The sequence below is a fragment of the Cherax quadricarinatus genome, chromosome 79 (assembly GCF_038502225.1).
Source record: "Cherax quadricarinatus isolate ZL_2023a chromosome 79, ASM3850222v1, whole genome shotgun sequence".
NCBI classification, from domain to species: Eukaryota; Metazoa; Arthropoda; class Malacostraca; order Decapoda; family Parastacidae; genus Cherax; species Cherax quadricarinatus.
The window spans coordinates 7,146,148-7,168,986 of NC_091370.1; the positions used below are offsets into that span (position 1 = coordinate 7,146,148).

At 40.1% G+C, this 22,839-nt stretch overlaps 1 protein-coding gene across 1 annotated transcript; it reads right to left on the minus strand.

The window, feature by feature from the left end:
* Positions 1-12,178: 12,178 nt before the first annotated feature.
* On the minus strand, positions 12,179-13,269 carry LOC138855044 (glycine-rich protein-like). The gene is made up of 2 exons (XM_070101795.1): positions 13,189-13,269; positions 12,179-12,624 (listed from the first exon to the last, which is right to left on the minus strand). The coding sequence occupies exons 1-2, from the start codon at positions 13,198-13,200 to the stop codon at positions 12,265-12,267; spliced, it is 372 nt and encodes a 123-aa protein (XP_069957896.1). The 5' UTR covers positions 13,201-13,269; the 3' UTR covers positions 12,179-12,264.
* Between the last annotated feature and the right edge of the window lie 9,570 nt (positions 13,270-22,839).

A 22,839-nucleotide genomic window follows, 5' to 3' on the forward strand; every position in this document is an offset into this window, starting at 1 on the left:
TCTCTCTCTCTCTCTCTCTCTCTCTCTCTCTCTCTCTCTCTCTCTCTCTCTCTCTCTCTCTCTCTCTCTCTCTCTCTCTCTCTCTCTCTCAATCTCTGTCTCTCTGTCTATCTCTCTCTCTTTTTTTACACAGGCTTTGACAAGGTTAGGTTAAGGATCCCTAGCTTTATTGACAAGCTATTTACAAGTTAAGGATTCCCAACTTTATTGACAAGCTAGGAGCTGTTACCTACATAAGCTCATTCGAAAGCATTTTTAGTGTTATGAAACATACAAGTAGGGAACAGGATGAAGATGGAGCCATCTGTGGGCCAGCATTTTCATCTGATCAACTGACTTTTTCTCGCTGACATCATAATACTGAACGAATGTGTTCCTGACTCGAGTCATCCTGGGGATAAATGATCTTAGATGAAGTGATGTTCTGGAGAAGGGTAGAGCCAGAACTAAGTTGCTGCTTTCTTCCCGTCTTGTAGTATAGAAACTTGCCTCACGCTCTCCTCGAAATGGATCCAAGTGTGGTACTTTTACAATATTGCCTTTGTACATAAGAGTAAGGCCACCCACATCCCACCTGTATTGAAGGCTCTGCTGAAATGACAGATCTATCCAGAATTGGTCAAAGCGAGAGATGAGACGTCTTGCTCTGCTCTCTACTCTGTCAAGCAGTCGCAGATGAGAAGGGGGGCAAGCGAACCAAGAAAGTGGAGCATACTCAAGGCGTGAGCGTACTTGTGCCTCGTACAAGATCTTGCAAACCCTGCTGTCAAGCAGATGCGAGATACGGCGAAGTGCTGTAAGTTTCCTGTCTGCCATGCTTGCAAGATTTGCAACGTGGTTTTTCATGGTCCGTTTGGAGTCAAATTTCACCCCATGGATATCAACTTTTTCCCCAGGTGCCAACACTCTCTCTCCCATTCATCCTTACTACTGCACTGGCATTACCATCATGGTGCCTAGAGATCCTTATCATTTGTGTTTTCTCAGGTGCAAATGTTACTTGCCATCTATTTCCCCAAGCTGATATAACTCTGAGCTGGTGATTGATGTAGCTTAGAGCAGCTGCATTTCTTCTCTTGGATAAATGAATGTCAGTTTACAGTCGTCTGCTTATGCATGGGATTCTGGGATGAGATGAAGAAGGTCATTGAAGAGGCCCTGGTGCCACACCCGGTCGAAAGCACAAGCAATGTCAAGTGCTACCACAGACCTGACTTTGGATTCATCCAGTGACTGGTGCCACTTAGTTGCCTTGAGATTATTGTCTCCAGGAACTTGCCAGTGATTGACAGGAGTGACACTGGTCTATAGTTGTTGATTTCTGCTCTGCTCTACTTTTTGTGAACAGGGACTACATTTTCCTCTTTCCACAGAGAAGGCCATGTACACTGTACTAGACAGTGCTGAAAGATGCTGGTTAGAAGTGCTGCTAGCTGGTCTGCACATCTTCTCAGCAATCTTGGGCTCAACTTGTCTGGGCCCACAGCCTTTTCTTGGTCAAGTGATTTAAGAAGGAAGTGCACCTTATTGTTACAGCTGCCAGTTTTGACACAGTTCTTGCAGCTAGCCAAGGAGGGTCCCTCGCTGGATCAGGAACTTGCATTTTGGTAGCAAAGTGTTCGGCAAAGAGGTCTGCTTTCTCTTGACTACTAGCAGAAGTGGTCTCATCCTGTCGATTTAGAGGTGGAATGAGTTCATCAGGCAGATAACCTTGTCTGTCCTTGACAAGGGACCACCAGGTATGGAGCATACCCTACCTGATACTAGCTTTCTTTTTCTATCCATCTCCCATTTAGCGATGGCCCACTTTTGAAGGTCACCATATGCCTACAGGCTTGCCTGTGCAAGTTCCTGTTATAGGTGGTAGGATGTCTCTTATACTTTCGCCATGCCTTGTACTTAGCAGTAGCAGCCTCTCTACAACGAAAGCCAAACCAAGGCTGATCTGTAGGCTTCGTTACATATTGCCGGTGAGGTATGTGTTCTTGTTGATTAAGGATGTGTCCAGTGAAGGCTTTCACTTGGTTGTCAATATCCCCATGGAGAAGAGCATTCCAATTTGTGGTGGCAAGCTCAGAGTATACGGCTAGACAATTACCTCTTTCTCATAACCAGGTTGTGCGTGTGGACTCCTCACCTCGTTCTTTTGGGATCTTAAGTGTCGTAAAAACAGCCTTGTGGTCAGTTGATCCAATGTAGCCGAGGGGTTGACAAGTGACTATACCTTCAGCTAGATCGCTCACTACTGGGTCAAAGGAGGAACCAGAGATGTGAGTAGGGAAATCAACAAAGTTTCTCATGTCAAATATTGCAAGAAGGTCATCAAAGTCCCTCTTTATAAGGTGTTGGTTGAGGTCACCAACAATTAAGACATGTTGACAGTTGTATTGTAGCAGAAGGGAGTCCACATTTTCCATTAGGAAGTTGATGGGATCTGCATGTTGCCACTGAGGTCTGTTCATTGCACATGATAGTACAGAGGTACTAGTGTTTATGCATAGCTTGAAGAACATTATTTCAAGATGAGTAGAGATGGCAACATCAATGTGCTGGGCATGTACACTTTTAGAGAGGTACACAGCAACACCTCCTCTTTGCCCTTGCCTGTCCCTTCTCATCCATGAAGTATAGCTAGCAATTCTTGCAAAATTTTCTGGAGTCCTGTCGTCCAAAAATGTTTCAACAACAGCTATCATGTCGGGACGTCGAGTTTTCACAAAACTGTGTGTGAGCTCTCCAACATTAATAATGAAATGTGTAATGTTGGTGTGAAGGCTTACTCAGCCCTGTAACAACTTCAGACAGTATTACCAAGGCTGGCTCCTCCTCAGGAAAATTAATGAATAGAAAAGGAAATAATAATTCACAAAGATAAACACTTTATTATTTAGTAACGCAAAGATAAAACATTGAAAGATGACTGTGTATCCTACTTGAAAGAAAAATGAAAAATGAAATTAAAAAATGACATTTAAATTCAACGCTAATATGTACAATTATACTGGAGTGTCTGGTGGAGGTTGACACTGTCTTCTAGAAATTGTAGCCATTACTGATGATGTGGGAGAGTCACAGGTGTTGGTGACAGCCCAACGACTAGTTCTTCACAGAGTCTATAGCCTTGAATAGTCAGTCCAGATGGCAGGAACGCAGGTTCTTTACCACTTCGAAGATAAAAGGTAGTCGTCTGCGGTTTACTGTAAGTAATCAGGTAGGTAGATCAATAAGTGACGTCTCATGACCTTTTCAGTCCGTCTCCTTCAGCACTTCGTTAGTTGGCAGATGACCCGAGCTGTCATTCCAAGCTGGAAAGAGACACAGATTACCCACTGCTTAAGAAATCACTCTCCATGATAAATACTGTATTTAAAAGCAATGGTGATTATCTAAACATCTAACATGGAGATAAAGGCTGAAAGGACTAAGTTTATTATTGGTCAAAAGTGAGGCTTTCAACCAATATGTTCACTAGAATAGGAGCAGAGGCTTTTACTTACAGTTGTACCGGGAGCTGTGAGTCAAGTGATTACTGTAAAGTAAAAGGACACAAGTGCAACACGACAGTTTATTAGGAGAACAGCTCATCTCCAGGAGCCTTATCAAGCTTGATAAAGCTCCTGGAGAGCGAAACATTGCCACAATAAAATGTCACATTAGTTGTACTTGTGTCCTTTTACTTTACATACTGTCGGTAATTCTACCAACTTTATTACAAGTGATTACTGCTTGGTCTGAGCCCCACACGTCACCTTTCAGGATGGGGAAAAATGGGGGGAGGGGATAGCGGGAGCTAGACTGACTCTACCTTAACAAGCAGCCGGCAATCAAACTATCGTTGCCATATACTCGCTCGCTACTTCTATCTGTTGAACTTTTCCTTCACAGTTGGCCTACAGGATGCTGATAGACTGGCTCCTCATGATGTGGTCAGCTTGAGGTGGTGGGTGTGTAAGGCATGTAAGGTGCCTGTCCTCGAGAGAAGTAAGGCACTGAGGCAGCTGCAGGGATGTAAGTCTGTGGTCTTGTATAAGGTACAATACCATCTGCTGGGCTGAGATAGGAGTAGTTGAGTGGTTGTCGTGTGAGTGTATTCGCCAATTCAGAGATCTTGCTGGTTTGTTCTGAGAACAGGTCTCTAAACAGGTGGTCCTGTCTATCAACTTCCTTTTTCTTCCGACACTGGTCCTCCTCTCTCTCTCTCTCTCCATCCCTCTCTCTCTCTCTCTCTCTCTCTCTCTCTCTCTCTCTCTCTCTCTCTCTCTCTCTCTCTCTCTCTCTCTCTCTCTCTCTCTCTCTCTCTCTCTCTCTCTAAGTAAGTAAGTTTATTCAGGTATACACAAATACAGTTACATAGAATTATCATACATAGCAGCATATGTGTAGAGAACCTAGGATAACCCAAAAAAGTCAGACAGAGTGACTTATTTCCATTGGGGTCTCTCTCTCTCTCTCTCTCTCTCTCTCTCTCTCTCTCTCTCTCTCTCTCTCTCTCTCTCTCTCTCTCTCTCTCTCTCTCTCTCTAAATCTCTATCTCTCTCATATTTTTTTTTTTTTTTTTTTTTTTTTTTTCACAGGGTTTGACAAGGTTAAGGATCCCTAGCTTTATTGACAGCTATTTACAGGTTAAGGATTCCTAACTTTATTGGCAAGCTAAGAGCTGTTACCTACATCAGCTCATTTGAAAGCATTTTTATTGTTATGAGACATACAAGTAGGGAACAGGATGAAGTTGGAGCAATCTGTGGGCCAGCATTTTCATTTGATCAACTGACGTTATCTCGTTGACATCATTATGCTGTACGAATGTGTTCCATACTCGAGTCATCCTGGGTATGTATGATCTCAGATGGAGTGATGTTCTGGAGAAGGGTACAGCCAGAGTGAAGTTGCTGCTTTCTGCCCGTCTTGTGGCATAAAAGCTTGTTTCACGCTGTCCTCGAAGTGGATCCAAGTGTGGTATTTTGACAATATTGGCCTTGTACATAACAGTAAGGCCACCCACATCCCTCCTATGTTGAAGGCTCTGCTGAAATGACAGATCTATCCAGGATGGGTCCAGGCGAGAGATGAGACGTCTTGCTCTGTTCTCTACTCTGTCAAGCAGTCGCAGATGAGAGGGGGGGCAGGCAAACCAAGAAAGTGGAGCATACTCAAGGTGTGAGCGTACTTGTGCCTCGTACAGGATCTTGCAACCCCTACTGTCAAGCAGATGCGAGATACGGCGAAGTGCTGTAAGCTTCCTGGCTGCCTTGTTTGCAAGATTTACAACATGGTTCTTCATGGTTAGTTTGGAGTCAAATTTTACCCCAAGGATATCAACTTCTTCTCCAGGTGCCAACATCGTCCCATTCATCCTTATTACTGCACCAGCATTACCATCATGGTGCCTAGAGACGATCATCATTTGCGTTTTCTCAGGTGCAAATGTTACTTGCCATCTATTTCCCCAAGCTGATATAGCTCTCAGCTGGTGATTGATGTAGCTTAGCGCAGCTGGCATTTCTTCTCTTGGATAAGTGAATGTCAGTGTACAGTCGTCTGCATATGCATGTGATTCTGGGATGAGATGAAGAAGGTCGTTGAAGTAGACATTCCATAACAGTGGACCCAGCACACTTCCTTGTGGAACGCTTGCCCCAATAGGATGCCTTGCTGATTCCGTTCCATTGAGGACTACACTTAGAGATCTACCATGAAGGTAATCACTGAGGAGACATAGCGTAGAGCCTGCAATTCCCAGTGCTTGAAGTTTTGCTAAGAGGCCCTGGTGCCACACCCGGTCGAAAGCGCCAGCAATGTCCAGTGCTACCACACAGCTGACTTTGGATTCATCCAGTGACTGGTGCCACTTAGTGGAGAGGTTTAACAACAGATCAGCAGCAGAGTAACCTTTCCTGAAGCCATATTGACGATCACAAAGTAGTGAGTGGTAGTCAAAAAAATCTGTCATTTGTCTTGAGATTATTGTCTCAAGGATCTTACCAGCGATTGACAGGAGTGACACTGGTCTGTAGTTGCTGATTTCTGCTCTGCTCTTCTTTTTGTGAACAGGGACTACATTTGCCTCTTTCCATGGAGAGGGCCATTTGCACTGTACTAGGCAGTGCTGAAAGATGCGAGTTAGAGGTGCTGCTAGCTCGTCTGCACATCTTCTCAACAATCTTGGGCTCAACTTGTCTGGGCCCACAGCCTTTTCCTGGTCAAGTGATTTAAGAAGGAAATGCACCTCCTCCTGCCTTATTGTCACCACTGACAGTTTTGACACAGTTCTTGCAGCTAGCCAAGGAGGGTCCCTTGCTGGATCAGGAACTTGCATTTTGGTAGCAAAGTGTTCAGCAAAGAGGTCCGCCTTCTCTTGACTACTAGTAGAGGTGGTCCCATCCTGTCGATTTAGAGGTGGAATAAGTTCATCAGGCAGATAACCTTGTCTGTCCTTGACCAGGGACCACCAGGTTTTGGAGCCTACCCTACCTGATGCTAACTTTCTTTTAGTGTCCACCTCCCATTTAGCAATGGCCCACTTTTGAACATCACCCATATGCCTACAGGCTTGCATGTGCAAGTTCCTGTTATAGGTGGTAGGATGTCTCTTATACCTTCGCCATGCTTTGTACTTAGCAGTAGCAGCCTCTCTACAACGAAAGCCAAACCAAGGCTGATCTGTAGGCTTTGTCACATATTGCCGGTGAGGAATGTGTTCTTGTTGCAGATTAAGGATGTGTCCAGTGAAGGCTTTCACTTGGTTGTCAACATCCCCCTGGAGAAGAGCATTCCAGTCGGTGGTGGCGAGCTCAGAGCAAAGGGCTGGCCAATTACCTCTTTCCCATAGCCAGGTTGTGCGTGTGGACTCCTCACCTCGTTCTGTTGGGATCTTAAGTGTGGTAAAAACAGCCTTGTGGTCAGACGATCCAACGTAGCCGAGGGGTTGACAAGTGACTATGCCTTCTGCCAGATCACTCACTACTGGGTCAAGGGAGGAGCCAGAGATATGAGTAGGGAAATCAACAAAGTTTCTCATGTCAAACACTGCAAGAAGGTCATCAAAGTCCCTCTGTATAAGGTGCTGGTTGAGGTCACCAACAATTATAATATGTTGACAGTTGTGTTGTAGCAGAAGGGAGTCAATATTTTCCATTAGGAAGTTGATAGGGTCTGCATGTTGCCACTGAGGTCTGTACATTGCACATGCTAGTACAGAGGTACTAGTGTTTATACAGAGCTTGAAGAACATCATTTCAAGATGTGTAGGGGTGGCAACATCTATGTGCTGGGCATGAACACTTTTAGAGAAGCACACAGCAACACCACCTCCTTGCCCTTGCCTGTCTCTTCTCATCCATGAGGTGTAGCCAGCAATTCTTGCAAAATTTTCTGGAGTCCTGTCATCCAAAAATGTTTCAACAACAGCTATCATGTCTGGACGTCGAGTGTTCACAAAGCTATGTGTGAGCTCTCCAACATTAGTAATGAAACCTCTAATGTTTGCCGACAGGATGCTGATAGACTGGCTCCTCATGATGAAGTGGTCAGCTTGAGGTGGTGGGTGTGTAGGGAATGTAAGGTGCCTGCCCTTGAGAGAGGTAGGGTACTGAGGCAGCTGCAGGGTTGTAGGTCTGTTGTCTTGTATAAGGCCCAATCCCACCTGCTGGGCTGGGATAGGAGTAGCTAAGTGGGTGACGTGTGAGAGTGTTTACCAATTCAGAGATCCTGCTGGTTTGTTCTGAGAACAGGTCTCTAAACAGGTGGCCCTGTCTGTCAAGTTCCTTTTTCTTCCGACACTGGTCCTCCTTATGTCCTTTCTTGTAGCAGTAGTTACACCTGGTATCTCGCAGGCAGTTGTTGGCAGAGTGCCCCTTCCGGTGACAGCGAGAGCACAGCCTAGGTGCCTGGGAGGGTGGACTAGGATTTGTTGCACCTCCTGTGTTTCGCAGATTTGTCCTCAGATTCTGCCGCTGGAACTGTGTTAGTGGAGGGTGAGACGGCTGTAGATGTCTTCCTCCACCACGTCCTCCTCCACGTCCTCTACCCCGCCCTCTACCAGTTCTGACAGATGTGTCCCTGCTGTTCGTACTTCGGCGCAGTAGGTGATCAGGTGCAGTGATAGTTCCCTGATCACTAACTGCACCGTTCTCTGGTGGAGAAACTCCTGGCTCAGAACTTGCTGTCGAAACACTACTACCAGATTCTAGAATAGTATCGGCAGGTGTGCTGACAGGTGTAGGATCAGAGATGGTATGTGCACTGTCAAGTAGACTGGCAGTGGCTGAAGCAGAGATGTCAGGTGTAGGAGAATTAACAGATCCAAGGCTTCCCACGTTGCTGGGAAGAGGATTTGTTCCCTCTGTGGTGGTCAGAGGAATTGTGTTAGAATTCCCAAAGGTAGTGTTTTGAACTCTGCCAGTCTGTGGGACCTTAGCGATGACAGAATTCCACCAGTCGTTTACCCCTGAGTTAAGCTCAGTGTGGGACTTCCAGTCTTTGTCAATAGTGTCGCCATCAGCTGAGCAGCTTATGTCACTTGATGCAGGCTTGCACTGACCTTCTACAATAGCTTGTAGGTTATCTAATGATTTGAGGAGCTCATGAAGTGCTTCCCTGTGATGGATTATCTTAGCTGCAACTTTACAACACAGCCCAAGAGGGCAGTCTTGATCTTTGGACAGGAGTCCCTGAGGTAGGACTTCTGAACCTTCCTCCTGTAGCTCCAGGCTTGTATCCACATATACCACAGGATTATGGATATCCTTAAATTTTCTGAAATTTTCAACCTGGCTGCAACAAAATTCTCCTTCTGGAGTGCAATCTGTGTGGCAGTAGTTGGAACAAGTAGGCTCACATCCAAGAAGATCTTTGTCCCTTGTGGTATACCCACAAACACTGCAGTATCTACTGGGACAATAGCCAGATAGCGTAGATAATCTTGCTATTTTGCGGTGTGAAGTCATCCCAGAGGAGGTTTGTAGGTTTGAAGTTCACAGGAGAGAGAGAGGGTGGGTGGTGATGTCGTGGGGTGGTGTGGGGGGGGGTGGGGGTGTTTATAGCCGGTGGGTAGTGAGGGCGGGCGGCAGTGGGCCACTAGCTGGAAGTGTTGCCTTCTGACTATCACTTAATAAACACTGTTTATGCTATCCACTTTTCCACTAAAGGAAGATGTTACACAAATCACTGTGTTGCATTGTACCAGCCACGTTGTTATAAAGCACCAGATGCTAGTACATAGCACAAAACACATATAATATTAGACGCTCACTCTGAAGGCAATAGTGAAGTCACTCCTAAGGCCTGCCGCTGTCCCCTCACACCATGTCTTCATTCACCATACCACACTTAATATCACTGATATTGCTTATATTCACTTCAGTGGAGGAGTTGGCTTACTTGTACTAATGTGTTGTAAGTAGTTCTACGTCACTGAACAGTTTTTATCCTCACCAACCCTCGTATTTAAGTAATATTAAGAAAGTTTGTGGAGCACACTGTGACACGTCTTCACCCTCTCTCTTTCCCTCTCTCTCTCCCTCTCTCCCTCTCTCCCTCTCTCTCTCCCTCTCTCTCCCTCTTCCTCTCCCTCTCTCTCTCTCTCTCCCTTAATATACAGATATATATTCTATTTTCCAAACCTGGGTTCGAACCCTGCTGACCGGGATCTTTCTCTTAATATACCTCAACAAGTATCTGCCTGGTGCATTGATATAGTATCGCCTGTGATCATCACATACACGAGTGCAATGATATAGCTGGAAACCATTCCTAAGGCTCAGTGGTGCTCCCCTGCAATAGAAAGAAACATTGCTTATTATCAGATTACCTAGCGTTATGAGGCATCTGTGGCTGAGTGATCTAAGGCATCATGTACTGAACTATGTTATCTTTCAAAGATACGTTCGAATCCTGCTGATCATTATATTTCTCTGTATATACCTCAAATTGTTCGTGCGTGTTTCATTTACCAAACTATGACAGGCAAGGTTTCGACTCCACGACACATTGTCCCGCCTCAAGCAGCAGCATAATGTACATGTCACCTTATCCATTCAGCCATCTATCCTACAAAGATCACGCAACCACCAGAGCTAGGTGTTGTTCGTGATCTGAGGACACTCGAGGCAGTAGTATGTTCAAGAATTAATTTCAGCCTCCTCCTGTTTGAATACCCGCCTCCACAAGCAGTCTATACAGCAATGAAAACACGAAACATCTCGTTTTGAATCATTTACCAAACTGCGGCAGGCCAGGTTTCGACCCCCACGACACATTGTCCCTCCTCAGGAGACAACATAATGTGCATGTCACTTTATCCACTCAGCTATCGATCCTACAAAGATCACGCACCCAGCAGAGTTAAGTGTTGTTCGTGTAGAAATAATGACATTATTATTATTATTATTATTATTATTATTATTATTATTATTATTATTATTATTATTATTATTATTATTATTATTATTATTAAAGAACATAAAGTTTATTTAGATTATAATAACTAAATGAAGTTAACACTTTTACTTATTTCTAATCATGCCTAGCTGACATCAGTGACATACTACTACATAGAAATCCGCTTTTTATGCAGAGTATTTCCTGCAAAGTAAGTCAGTTTTGTCCCAGGATGCGACCCACACCAGTCGTGGATTCACTTATCGGATTGCGCAGCGACAAAAATACATCTAGTTTGATTTCTTTCTGGGCATTTCTTTTAGAAATTCCGCACCCAACATTCATTCATTCATTCCTTTATCTCTCTCTTTCAACTTTTCTGTCTGCAGGATATTATTGTTATGCAACAATTGTCATGAATGCTCCAAGCATAATATCGTTAGAATTGAGTGATAGAGAAATGAATAATATGATTGGAGCAGAAGTACACCAGTTGATGAGTCTACCACCGCCTCTATCCCAACCGTCTCCCTTCCATGACTTACTTGTGTCATTCTCACCAGTTTACTCAATCATTATATTGTTTTTAGCATCATTATAATTACTACTGTTAGTATTATTATTGTTATTCTTATTATTGTTTTTGTAATTATTTTATTATAGTTTTCATTATTATTATTATTTGTAGTAGTAGTTGAAGTAGTAGTAGTAGTAGTAGTAGAAGTAGTAGTAGTAGTAGTAGTAGTAGTAGTAGTTGTTGTTGTAGTAGTAGTAGTATAGTAGTAGTAAAAGTAGTATGTTTTGTAGAGTTTTTATTTAATCCAACTTTATTCTCTTACTCTGTGTAACTATTTTCATTTAATTTTAACTGCAATAATTTTAATTGTAATAATTTTAACTACAATCTTTTTAATTATAATAATTTTAACTAAGACTCTTATTACTTATTTTCTGTTGTGATTGTATTTTTCACATATAGTGATAGTTGATTGTTCTTGGTCATTGACATTAATTTACACTTTATTAGCACCATTGTAAAAAAAAAAAAAGTTTTATGCAATGATGAATCCATTTTAATTAATATTTTTTTCTGCAGTTGAGAGTATTGAAAAGTATCGCTAAGTACTAGCAGTAATACAGTAACCAGTTTATTTAGTTTTTCTCTTTCATGACAATCTTGCAACTTAAAACACTTATTTTCTTTAGTTATGAACGTTAACAATTCTTCCTGTAATAACTTTCCCATAGATACAAAATTCGGTAAAAAATTCAGCTATTTACAACTTCCTGTTTGCCATTTACACATTGCATTCCTTTTTCAGATATCAAAGAAAAATTGGTATATTACATAGAAAAAAAACTGACATGTTTCTCCATTGGCTGTGTGGAACATTAGTGCAATGCAAATTAGTGTTTATTCAACCCAGGAAGAAATTTGATAAAAATGGAAACTAATGAGATTTTTAAGGAGCGATTTCTTCAGTAAAGTTAATTAAGGTCGAGAATTAATAATACTTCAGTCAGGAATTTTATGTGAAAATATATTCCTGGAGTAAAAAATCAGACATTGCTCCAATAAAATCTTGATACAATCAATACTAGAATTTCTGATTTTATAAAATGAAGGAGTTTTTACTAGACAGGCCTGAAAGGAACGTGTTGTTTATAAGTATCTTGTTGTAATTTTTTTTCTTGAAGTTTCCATATATCATGGAGAGCCATTACATTATTTTGGTCATCATATATACAATCTGGAATGTTTCAACACTTGGAAGATCTGAGTTACAACAATAAAAATAAATATTTTTGCTCTGAATGTTTATTTTTGTATTTTTTAAAAAAAATGGTAAAGAGAACTGAGAGTGGACAGTTGATAACAGAAATAGTTTATCCATAGTATCCATAGCTGCCATATCCTCGTCCGAAGCCTCCGAAGCCTCCGAAGCCACGGCCGAATCCTCCAAAACCTCCAAAGCCGCCCAGGCCTCCATAGCCTCTCAAGTAACCAGGATCAGCTTCAGGCTCAGCAGCAGCCTCAGCAACAGGCTCAGCGCTCCTCTTTCCACGATATCCATAGCCTCCATATCCTCCCCTAAAGCCTCCAAAGCCTCCGAAGCCTCCGAAGCCTCTATGGCCTCCAAAGCCTCCAAAACCTCCGAAACCTCCTAGGTAACCAGGCTCGGCATCTGGGGAAGGTGCAGCGCTTGTGGTAGCCAAGCAGAATGTGGCCAAGACGGCAACAATGACCTGTTGGATTGACATAAATATTTATTTTAAATGTTGAAATAAATATTTATTTTGAAATTTATTATTGTAGTAATATATTATGTACTAGTCCTTAGTAAGGACAACTTACCAACTCATAGTACAAATAGCAGAGGAGTGTTTTGTAGATTACTTATTGGGTAAAGAGTTATTACCGCTTTTCAACATAGGTACATATACCTCACTCACTTAGGTTAATATCTTTTAAGTATTACATTTTATCAAAAGGTCAATGAAAATCAAATAGAATATCTTACTAGAGGAATGACTGGTCTATACATAGATGTTTTATATATATATATATATATATATATATATATATATATATATATATATATATATATATATATATATATATATATATGAGATAGTGAAAACTTAAACGCCTCTGACTTTAGTTGTAGGGGCTTATTAGAAAGGATTCCATCTGTGTTGGCCTTAAGTTCAAATTTAACACAGATTTAGACAGTTTTTCCTGAAGTATAACTTAATGCATTTAACAACGGTGAGCATGGAGCACTTTGAGCGTAAGAAAGTGTAACTTACCAGAGAGTTCATGGCTCAGACGGATCTGCGTATCGACTGTGAGAAGCTGAAGGTACGGCGTCCTTTTATACCACACACGAGCTAGACCCGCCCAAATGTTGCCACTGTTCCTGTTTACATTCAAGGACATTGACAACTTTTTTATGATCTCCATGCGTAAACACTATCATCTCTCTCTCTCTCTCTCTCTCTCTCTCTCTCTCTCTCTCTCTCTCTCTCTCTCTCTCTCTCTCTCTCTCTCTCTCTCTCTCTCTCTCTCTCTCTCTCTCTCTCTCTCTCTCTCTCTCTCTCTCTCTCTCTCTCTCTCTCTCTCTCCTCTCTCTCTCTCTCGCTCTCTCTCTCTCTCTCTCCCTCTATATATATATATATATTTATATATATATATATATATATATATATATATATATATATATATATATATATATATATATGTATATATATATATATATATATATACATATATATTATATATATATATATATATATATATATATATATATATATATATATATATATATATATATATCTTCTGTTCACGTGCTCACCTGAGTGTAATCACCTACCTGGGTGTTTGCTGGAACTTCAGGTCCACACGACCGATTGTATCTATGTTACCGTTTGCTGTCATGTCTTGATAAAGAGCGTTCCACTCACCCAACACACTAAGACTGAATAAAAAACACTTATTGTTTCTGTGCCTCACATACGTTTTTTTTTTTTTTACTGCGATCTCTTACCACTGGCTCCATCTTTTTGCATGTCAGAATGCCAGTGTGTTTTTTTTTTTTTACTCTTCTGAGTACTCTTTTTATGTTACAAATTTAGTCATATCTTCCCTCTTCCTTCTTTCTTCTAGTGCAGTCAGTTTGAGCATATTAAGCCTCTCTTCCTTCTTTATATCCCTTATTTTACATCTTTCTGCCAGAGACTCAATTCTTAGATTACTGACGATGAAGATGATGAATTAGATACTTGTGCAAGATCTCAGTATCTCTGTAGACGTTTCGCCCTCCAGTGACTTTATCAGTATAATACATGGATATAATCTGAGGACTGAAGAATTAATCTGCAGAGGTAATTTGTCCATCAATTTAGGAGCAGGTGGTGAGCACTTTAGAAGAATATGAAGTATTTGGAATTATTGCATATCCACTGTCACCTTCAGTTCTTTACCTGATAGCATTAAGTTCCTTCAAGAATTAGACATTTTTGCAACATTGTCTAATTCTTTAACTTGTCGGTTTTGTAAATCATTTACATCATTAAGTTCCTTTCCAAACAATGTTTACCTCTTCTTTGGGCCGCCATATATTCTGCTGCTGATCTCTTACAGCACAACTCTTAGCCAGATTATTAAGTACATTAGAACATGAGAATAGAGGAACACTGCAGCAGGCCTACCGGCCAATATTTCAAGTCCAAATCCTCTGACAAAATATTTTTCAAGCCCATTCTCAAGGCAACCAGAGGAATAAGCTTTGATAACCTTGTTAACTCTTGTGCGAGTCCCGCTCAGATTTAACCCCTTCCATTCACGCAATTATCCAATCTATATATGAAGCTACTCTAGGTGGCTCATCAACTACATCCTATATCCTTTTTAAACCTAAACTTATCTAATTTAAATTCATTATTTCGAGTTCCTCCTTTTAGATTATTATTATAATCAAGGAGGAAGCGCTAAACCCGGAGGATTATACAGCGCCTGGGGGGGGGGGATGTGGAAGGCATTCAGGCTTAATTCGGGGAACTGGAGCACAGATCCAATTCCCTAAATCAAGAGCCCCTCACCAACATCCTCCTTTTAGAAATAACCGTTTAGGCATGTCCTACTTCCACTAGTGACGCCGAGTACCACTGCTTCACCTCACTTGTTCTGAGTACATAAGCCCCCGGCTTCGCGCATATGGAAAAGACTCGGGTCAGGACCCTTCCTAGCAAACCTACATGAACATGCAGATGTACATACATACGCAGTACTATTTTCAAGACTGATGGACCGAACATTTCAACTCCAGGCTGAGGGACTGATTACCTCGAAAACCTCACCTTCCACCGTTCTTCACCACCTGCTGGACAAACGTTTTCAAAAAATTGATATCCAGATGTGTCACAAGTGTTTCATTTATCAACTTTCCGTTATTATAAAGCCATTTATACAATACAATGTAGGTTAAGAGCTCTGTTATTTTCACATAAAAGATTTATAATGCATTGGATTAATTTTGTCATTCTTCTGAGCTACATAATCCAAGTGTGGTTTTACTAATGATGAATACAGCACTGTACCCCTGTTGATTATGCTGCTTGATTTTAATCCCAGTAATCTCTTAACTTTATTACTCATGCTTAGGCTATAAAACATTAATTTTGAAAGCTACCCAAGGAAGTAGATTTGACAACTAACCTCACATCAATATACTCACTGTACATAGAATAATCCTCACCCATTGTGCAGGAGAAACGTTGTTAACAAAGCACTTGTGTCTCTGTTTCAATCGTTTCTCTCAAAGGATCTGCCTAGCATGGGCCATTCGGCCAACTGATATGTTTCTTGTTTCTTATGTTCATTAAAAACTGGTCCACCGCCGGCCCTTAAAAAAGTTTTAGCACTGACCACTTTAGTCACTATTTTACCTCGCATATCAAGGTCAGTCCACGCTTTGCTTACTTCCTCAGGTCAATAAAGTCAGATAAACGTTGGCTTTACTGACCTTCAATACTAATAGTGATAGTATAATTATTATAATTATTATTATTATTATTGTTATTATTATATCTGGATCACTAAACATGTAAGGGTATACAGCACCTAGGAAATGGGTGGCAATCAGAATTTATATAAGGAAATGGAGGGTAGCTGCAATTCCCTGGAGCAAGAGTCCCATACCAGTTGAAATGGATTATTGCCAATGGAGAAAAAGTCCAGGTTGCAGAATCTTTAACTGGGACGTTTTGCAATCAAGTCATGACTTACCAAGAGCTTTATCTGTAACTTGTATATTTGTATTGTATAAATGATAATATTCGCTACTAACAAGTTGATGAATAAGGCACATGAGTAACACTTGCTTTTTTTATTACCGATCCTTTTCTCCCCTTCCCCACAGCAGGCTTTTTCGGTCTGATACTAACGAATATAACTCTGGCTGAGGGACTGTTCACTTCAAAATCATGTCTACTGTCTCTAGTGTTATATTCGACTGAAGAAGCCTTCTCTGCAGGTAAAACTTGTCATTTGTCATTATGCAGCTCTCTTACAAGCATCACGTTACAAGTATTAGCAGTGTGGGTAACTATGGTAGTTAACTCTGCCGAGCTTATCAACCACCTCATCCTTGTGGAAAGAAAAAATACTGAGGGTTATGTTAAGATATCTCGCTACCAGGGACTTTATCATTTCACTTCATTATTTAATAACGTTCCTGGTGGTCGAAAAATCTTCTCAATAATATTCCTCAACCCTCTTTGTGTATTTCATTACCATACTGTCAGTAAAGAATATAAAGGCACAATACCTTGACTGTAACGAAGTTTGGGCCCGACTTGGACCATTCCCTAGTCTGTAACTTGATAAAGCTCCCTGTGTCAGCGAAAAGTAGGCAATAAAGAACCGTATTATACTGCATTTGCGTCTATAATTTTCCATTAACTAGTCACATATACTGTCAGTATATTCTACCACCGACTCAAGGAAGTACAGGAGAAATTCTTATTATCCTCGACCTCGGTTGTACACTTTAAGTGGACATGTGTAGTAAAACCTCAAAAAATCACCAGTCCCAGAACAGAAAATTATTCACTTTAATTTTTTATGATCGTAATTCTCGATTGCTACCTTGACTCCCCGCCACAGTTGCCTTAACCCATCGACCTCTGGACTCGCGTGTCACGCTCACATATTTTCAGATATGCGGGGAAAACCGCAATGAGTGGTCTCGTTACAGAGATGGCAGAGAGAATGTGTACGACAATATGTATTATCGACACCACTAGTGAACACTGAACATAGTCCCTTACAGGGCTTATAGTGAACACTGAACGTATTTCCAAGTGAGAGCTTCTCGTGAACACTGAACGTATTTCCAAGCAAGAACTTCTCGTGAACACTTAATGTAGTCCGTTCCAGGACTTACAGTGAACACTGAACGTATTTCAGTTTCAGAACTTCTCGTGAACACTGAACATAGTACCCTACAGGACTTACAATGAACATTGAACATAGTACCTTCCACCACTTATAGTGAACACTGAACGTATTTTCCTTCCATATCTTCTCATGTCGCACTGTCTGTTGCACGATTGTCGTACCACCTGTTGCACGACTGTCGTACCACCAGTTGCACAACTGTCTTACCACCTGTTGCACGACTGTCGTACCACCTGTTGCACGACTGGTTATATTCTGTAATTATTATTATTAGTAGTAGTAGTAGTAGTAATGGTGGCGATAGTCGAAGTAGTAGTGGTAGTAGTAGTAGTGGTAATAGTAGTAGTAGTAGTAGTGGTGATGATAGTAGTAGTAGTAGTATCAGTAGTAGTACTAGTAATAGTAGTTTCAGTGGCAGTAGTATCAGTAGTAGTAGTAATAGTAGTAGTGGTATATGAATGACACTTGTGCACCACTTGGAAATTTTTATACTGGAATCGTTTCACCATCCAGTGGTTTCTTCAATCCAGTGCAGTAGTTTGAGGTAATCAGTCCCTCACCCTGGAGTCGATGAGAGATTAATTACCTCAAACTCCTCCTTATCTTCTGTTTCTCTACATTGGACTGAAGAATCCACTGAATGGCGACACGTTTCCAGTATTAAGATTCGCAAGAGTTGTACACGTCTTTTATTCATCACTTCGTTGTTTTTTTAAACCACTGATTCAAACAAAATAGTAATAGTAGTTGTAGTAGTATCAGTAGTTGTAATAAGACTAATAATAGTAGCCTCAGTAGTTGTAGTAGTAATAAGAATAGTAGTAGTATAATTATTATTATTATTATTATTATTATTATTATTATTATTATTATTATTATTATTATTATTCCCTTTTCTCTGATCAAACCTGATAACCTCCCAGTCTGCTTGTCCTGAATGACCCCATTAAATTTAACAAGCCTCATCCTTCCTGACGTCTCGATTTGTGTCTTAACAAGCCTCATCCATTTTAATGTCTACGTCTATGTTCTAACAAGCCTCATCCTTCTTAATGTCTACCTGTATGTTTTAACAAGCCTCATCCTTCTTAATGTCTACGTCTATGTTCTAACAAGCCTCATCCTTCCTGACGTCTCCATTTGTGCTTAACAAGCCTCATCCTTCTAATGTCTACGTCTATGTTCTAACAAGCCTCATCCTTCCTGACCTCTCCATTTGTGCTTTAACAAGCCTCATCCTTCTTAATGTCTACGTCTGTTCTAACAAGCCTCATCCTTCTTAATGTCTACGTCTATGTTCTAACAAGCCTCATCCTTCCTGACGTCTCCGTTTCTGTTTTAATAAGCCTCATCCTCCTGACGTCTACGTCAAGTGGGTGAGTCTAGTAAAAAAAAAAAACACCTTAGATCACGTTATTAATAACTTTCTTAATTTTATGTTAAAAGTTTAATGAAGTTCCCGTGGATTAATTACACAATGTGAAGACGTTTCGCCCGCCAGGGACTTTATCAGTTCTGAGAATTAATGAAGTTCCTGGTGGACGGAACACCTTAATAAAATGGCGTCAACCACACAATGTCTAATTAACACACTTCTCGGTATATATCAATTATATACAACAGAGATCGTGCTTCGGTTGGTTGATTAACTGGGTTGAAAGCCTGTCGATAATGCGAGGATCATTAAGGCTATATGTCACTTGCTTACCACCAGTCAAGAACTCATTAATCGTTTAAAAAGGGATTACGTTAAACCTGCTTCATCGTGCACACATTGAGACACAAGTCTCAGAACACAGACCCCCGTGAGTTCTTGCTTCATGGATATGGAAAGAAGTGTCAGTGCAGGATACTGAAAATGCCATAGTACTACAGAGTAAGCTGATGAGTAAGACACATGCACAACAGTTGCGCATCTTTACTGTTGAAATGTTTCGCCTACGCGGTGGGCTCTATTAGTCATATAAAGAAAATGGATTGTAGCCAGAAGTGACGGGGTAAAGGTAATGTAATCAGTCCATCAACCTTGGAGAAGTTGTTTGAGGTAATCAATCCTTCAGTCCTCATCACAGCTCCTGTGTCAACAGTATAATACTTCTGTAGTATACATCATTATAGTTCTGTTTTATAGGCAGGCTTCCTGACCAAACTTAGTCACGTGACCCCCTTCAATCTAAGGTAGAAGCCTCTGGCGTCGGCCAGAGGCTTCTACCTCAGACTCAACCAGAATGATAACCACATGTTTTATAAATAACTTTGACATATTAACACCTATGCAGATAAATGGTTCAGAAAACCGATAAGTTGATAAATTTAATACAAGTGCAACACTTAGGTATCACTTTACTTATCCTCTACAAAGTTTCAACATTGATGTTTGCATGATTTTAGTGGGTTTAGAGCTTGTTTTTTTGATTATAATAATCAACATTAATGTATCTTACTTAAAAGAAGGTTCGGATGTTATTAAGCTGTGTAGGTGTTAGTATGATAAATTAAACACATGTGCAACACTTGGGTATCTTTATTGAGGAAACGTTTAGCCACACAGTGGCTTCATCAGTCCATACAAAGGAAAATGATGAACAGGAGTTTGAGGTAATCAGTCCCTCAAGCTCGTCCTATTCTTCACCATTCTCCTTTGTATGGACTGATGAAGCCACTGTGTGGCTAAACGTTTCCTCAATAAAGATACCCAAGTGTTGCACATGTGTTTAATTTATCATACTAACACCTACACAGCTTAATAACATCCGAACCTTCTTTTAAGTAAGATACATTAATGTTGATTATTATAATCAGAAAACAAGCTCTAAACCCACTAAGATCATGCAAACATCAATGTTGAAACTTTGTAGAGGATAAGTAAAGTGATTCCTAAGTTTTCACCACCATTTACTTAATAAAAGTGACAAATTGGCACTTAAATAACCCCCATAACAACCGAGCCATCTCTAAGATACAAGAATGTTGAAAATTTGAAGCCGATCACACGAGCCAGAGAGGAAGGAGAAAACTTAAACAGCCACAGAAGGTTTTATCTTTCTGCTGATAAATAATTATTTCTTTTTTTTTACTTTTGCATGTTCACAAGTGTTCAAAGCTTCACGTGTTCACGCGAGTTGTAGAGCCAAGCTACAAGAAAATGTTCAAAGCCTTGAGTTCATTTGTTCACACCATCCGAAGAGCCAGGCTTCAGAAAAGTGTTCAAAGTATTCACACCAGTTGTAGAGCCAAGCGACAGGAAGCTAGGAATTTCTACTACACTTCCTTCTTTTATTAAGTATCCCCAACTAGTTACATTCAAGTGGCCGTCCGAGTCACATTTCCCATTTTCTTTATATTACTTCCTCCAGGTTTTAGTTTTCAATTCGTTCATAATGCGAGAACGCCCCCATCTGACTAGCGACAAATTTTCGACTCTGGTGTACGGTAATTAAAGTCAGATTCCAGGAACAACTGGCATGTACAAGTGTTCTAGAATCAAAGCTGTTGAACTCATTCCCAGCATCCTGGAATCTCTCAAGTGACTACCAAAACTCTTCAGCGGCGTAGCTTCCAATGTTCAAGTGGCGCTTCCTAGTTCGACGACGACGACGACGAGTGAAATGCAGGTGTGTAGGTTCCTGTCTGGCGATTTTGTGTGTAGAATAGTGTAAAATTGTAATTACCGTTTAATCACATTAAATATATTTTTAGTTTACTTCTTGTGAAAGGCTTCAACATTTAATTACTGATGCATCTTAGGGCCAGGATAGTACCCGTTAAGTTCGGCTTGGAAGAACACACAAATGCAGTATAATACGATCTTTTATTAACTACGTTTCGCCCAAACGTAGTCAATAAACGATCGCATTACACTGCATTTGAGTCTATTTTTTCGTGTCGGTATTTTATTTATTTATTTTATTTATTAACAATTTGAGCACACATACAGAGGTACAAAAAAATACAGGTAAGAGCAGCATGCCAAAGCCACTTATACTATGCATAGCATTACGGGCTGGCTTAAAATTAACTTAAGATTAACTAAGCAATGATGAAATCAGTGATAAAACATTAATGTAAACAGATAACTATAAAGCACAAGTGAGTATTACAAAGACAGGTCATATGGTTGCTTGCATTGCTGTACATTCAGTCGTATGAAGTATTCTGTTAGGTAGTGTATTTAAAAAATAATAAAGTTAGATTCGGTTTTAGGTTTAACATTTATGTGATATAATTGTGAGAAACATTTAAGATATACAATTTATAAGGTTCAGTTATTCAGTATTTATTTGGTTTTGGGTGAGTAAGTGATCTTTGAGTAGAGACTTGAATTTATAAACAGGTAGTGTTTCTTTTATATTTACAGGTAATGAATTCCAGATTTTAGGGCCTTTTATGTGCATTGAGTTTTTGCATAGTGTGAGATGGACACGAGGAACATCAAAGAGTGATCTGTGCCTTGTGTTATGGTCATGTGTTCTGTTGAGGTTGGCAAGGAGATGTTTGAGGGGAGGGTTAATATCAGAGTTAAGTGTTCTATGTATGTAATAGGTGCAGTAATAAGTATGGATGTTTTGTATGGTGAGTAGGTTTAGTGTATTGAATATTGGTGGAGTGTGCTGCCTGTAGTGAGAATTTGTTATCATTCTAACTGCAACCATTTACCTCCACCATTTATATCCAACTAAATATATCTAAAATATATTTAGCTGGATTAGGCTAAATTAAATTGCGCTTGTTATAATAAGGTTAGGTAAGTTTTCTAAGGTTCATTTGGTACAAAATTATTAATTTTTACATTAGCATAAATATCTTTAAACGAATTCCTGGAATATACCTGGAGAGGGTTTCGGGGGTCAACGCCCCCGTGGCCCAGGGGTCTATTGGTAATCCTCCTTATTTATACTGGGAGGCAGTTGAACAGTCTTGGGCCCCTGACACTTATTGTGTTGCCTCTTATCGTGCTAGTGGCGTCCCTGCTTTTCATTTGGGGGATGTTGCATCGTCTGCCGAGTCTTGCTTTCATAAGAGAGAATTTTAGAAAGGACATAATTTTAAATGAGTTCTTGCTAATTGACATAGTTTTACCTCTTCGGTAAAACACACACATGCACATCATATATATATATATATATATATATATATATATATATATATATATATATATATATATATATATATATATATATATATATATATATATATATGCAAAACAACCACTGTGAAAGAATAGAGAAATTCCAAGCGCTTTCGTGACTACTCACATTATCAAGGAACTATAGAACCATAGTTCCTTGATAATGTGAGTAGTCACGAAAGCGTTTGGAATTTCTCTATTCTTTCACAGTGGTTGTTTTGCATATTCTGAAATCACTTGTTTACTGTGATCTTATTGCATATTATATATATATATATATATATATATATTATATATATATATATATATATATATATATATATATATATATATAATAGATCCTGAGAGGCTAGGAAACAAGCCAATTGATTGA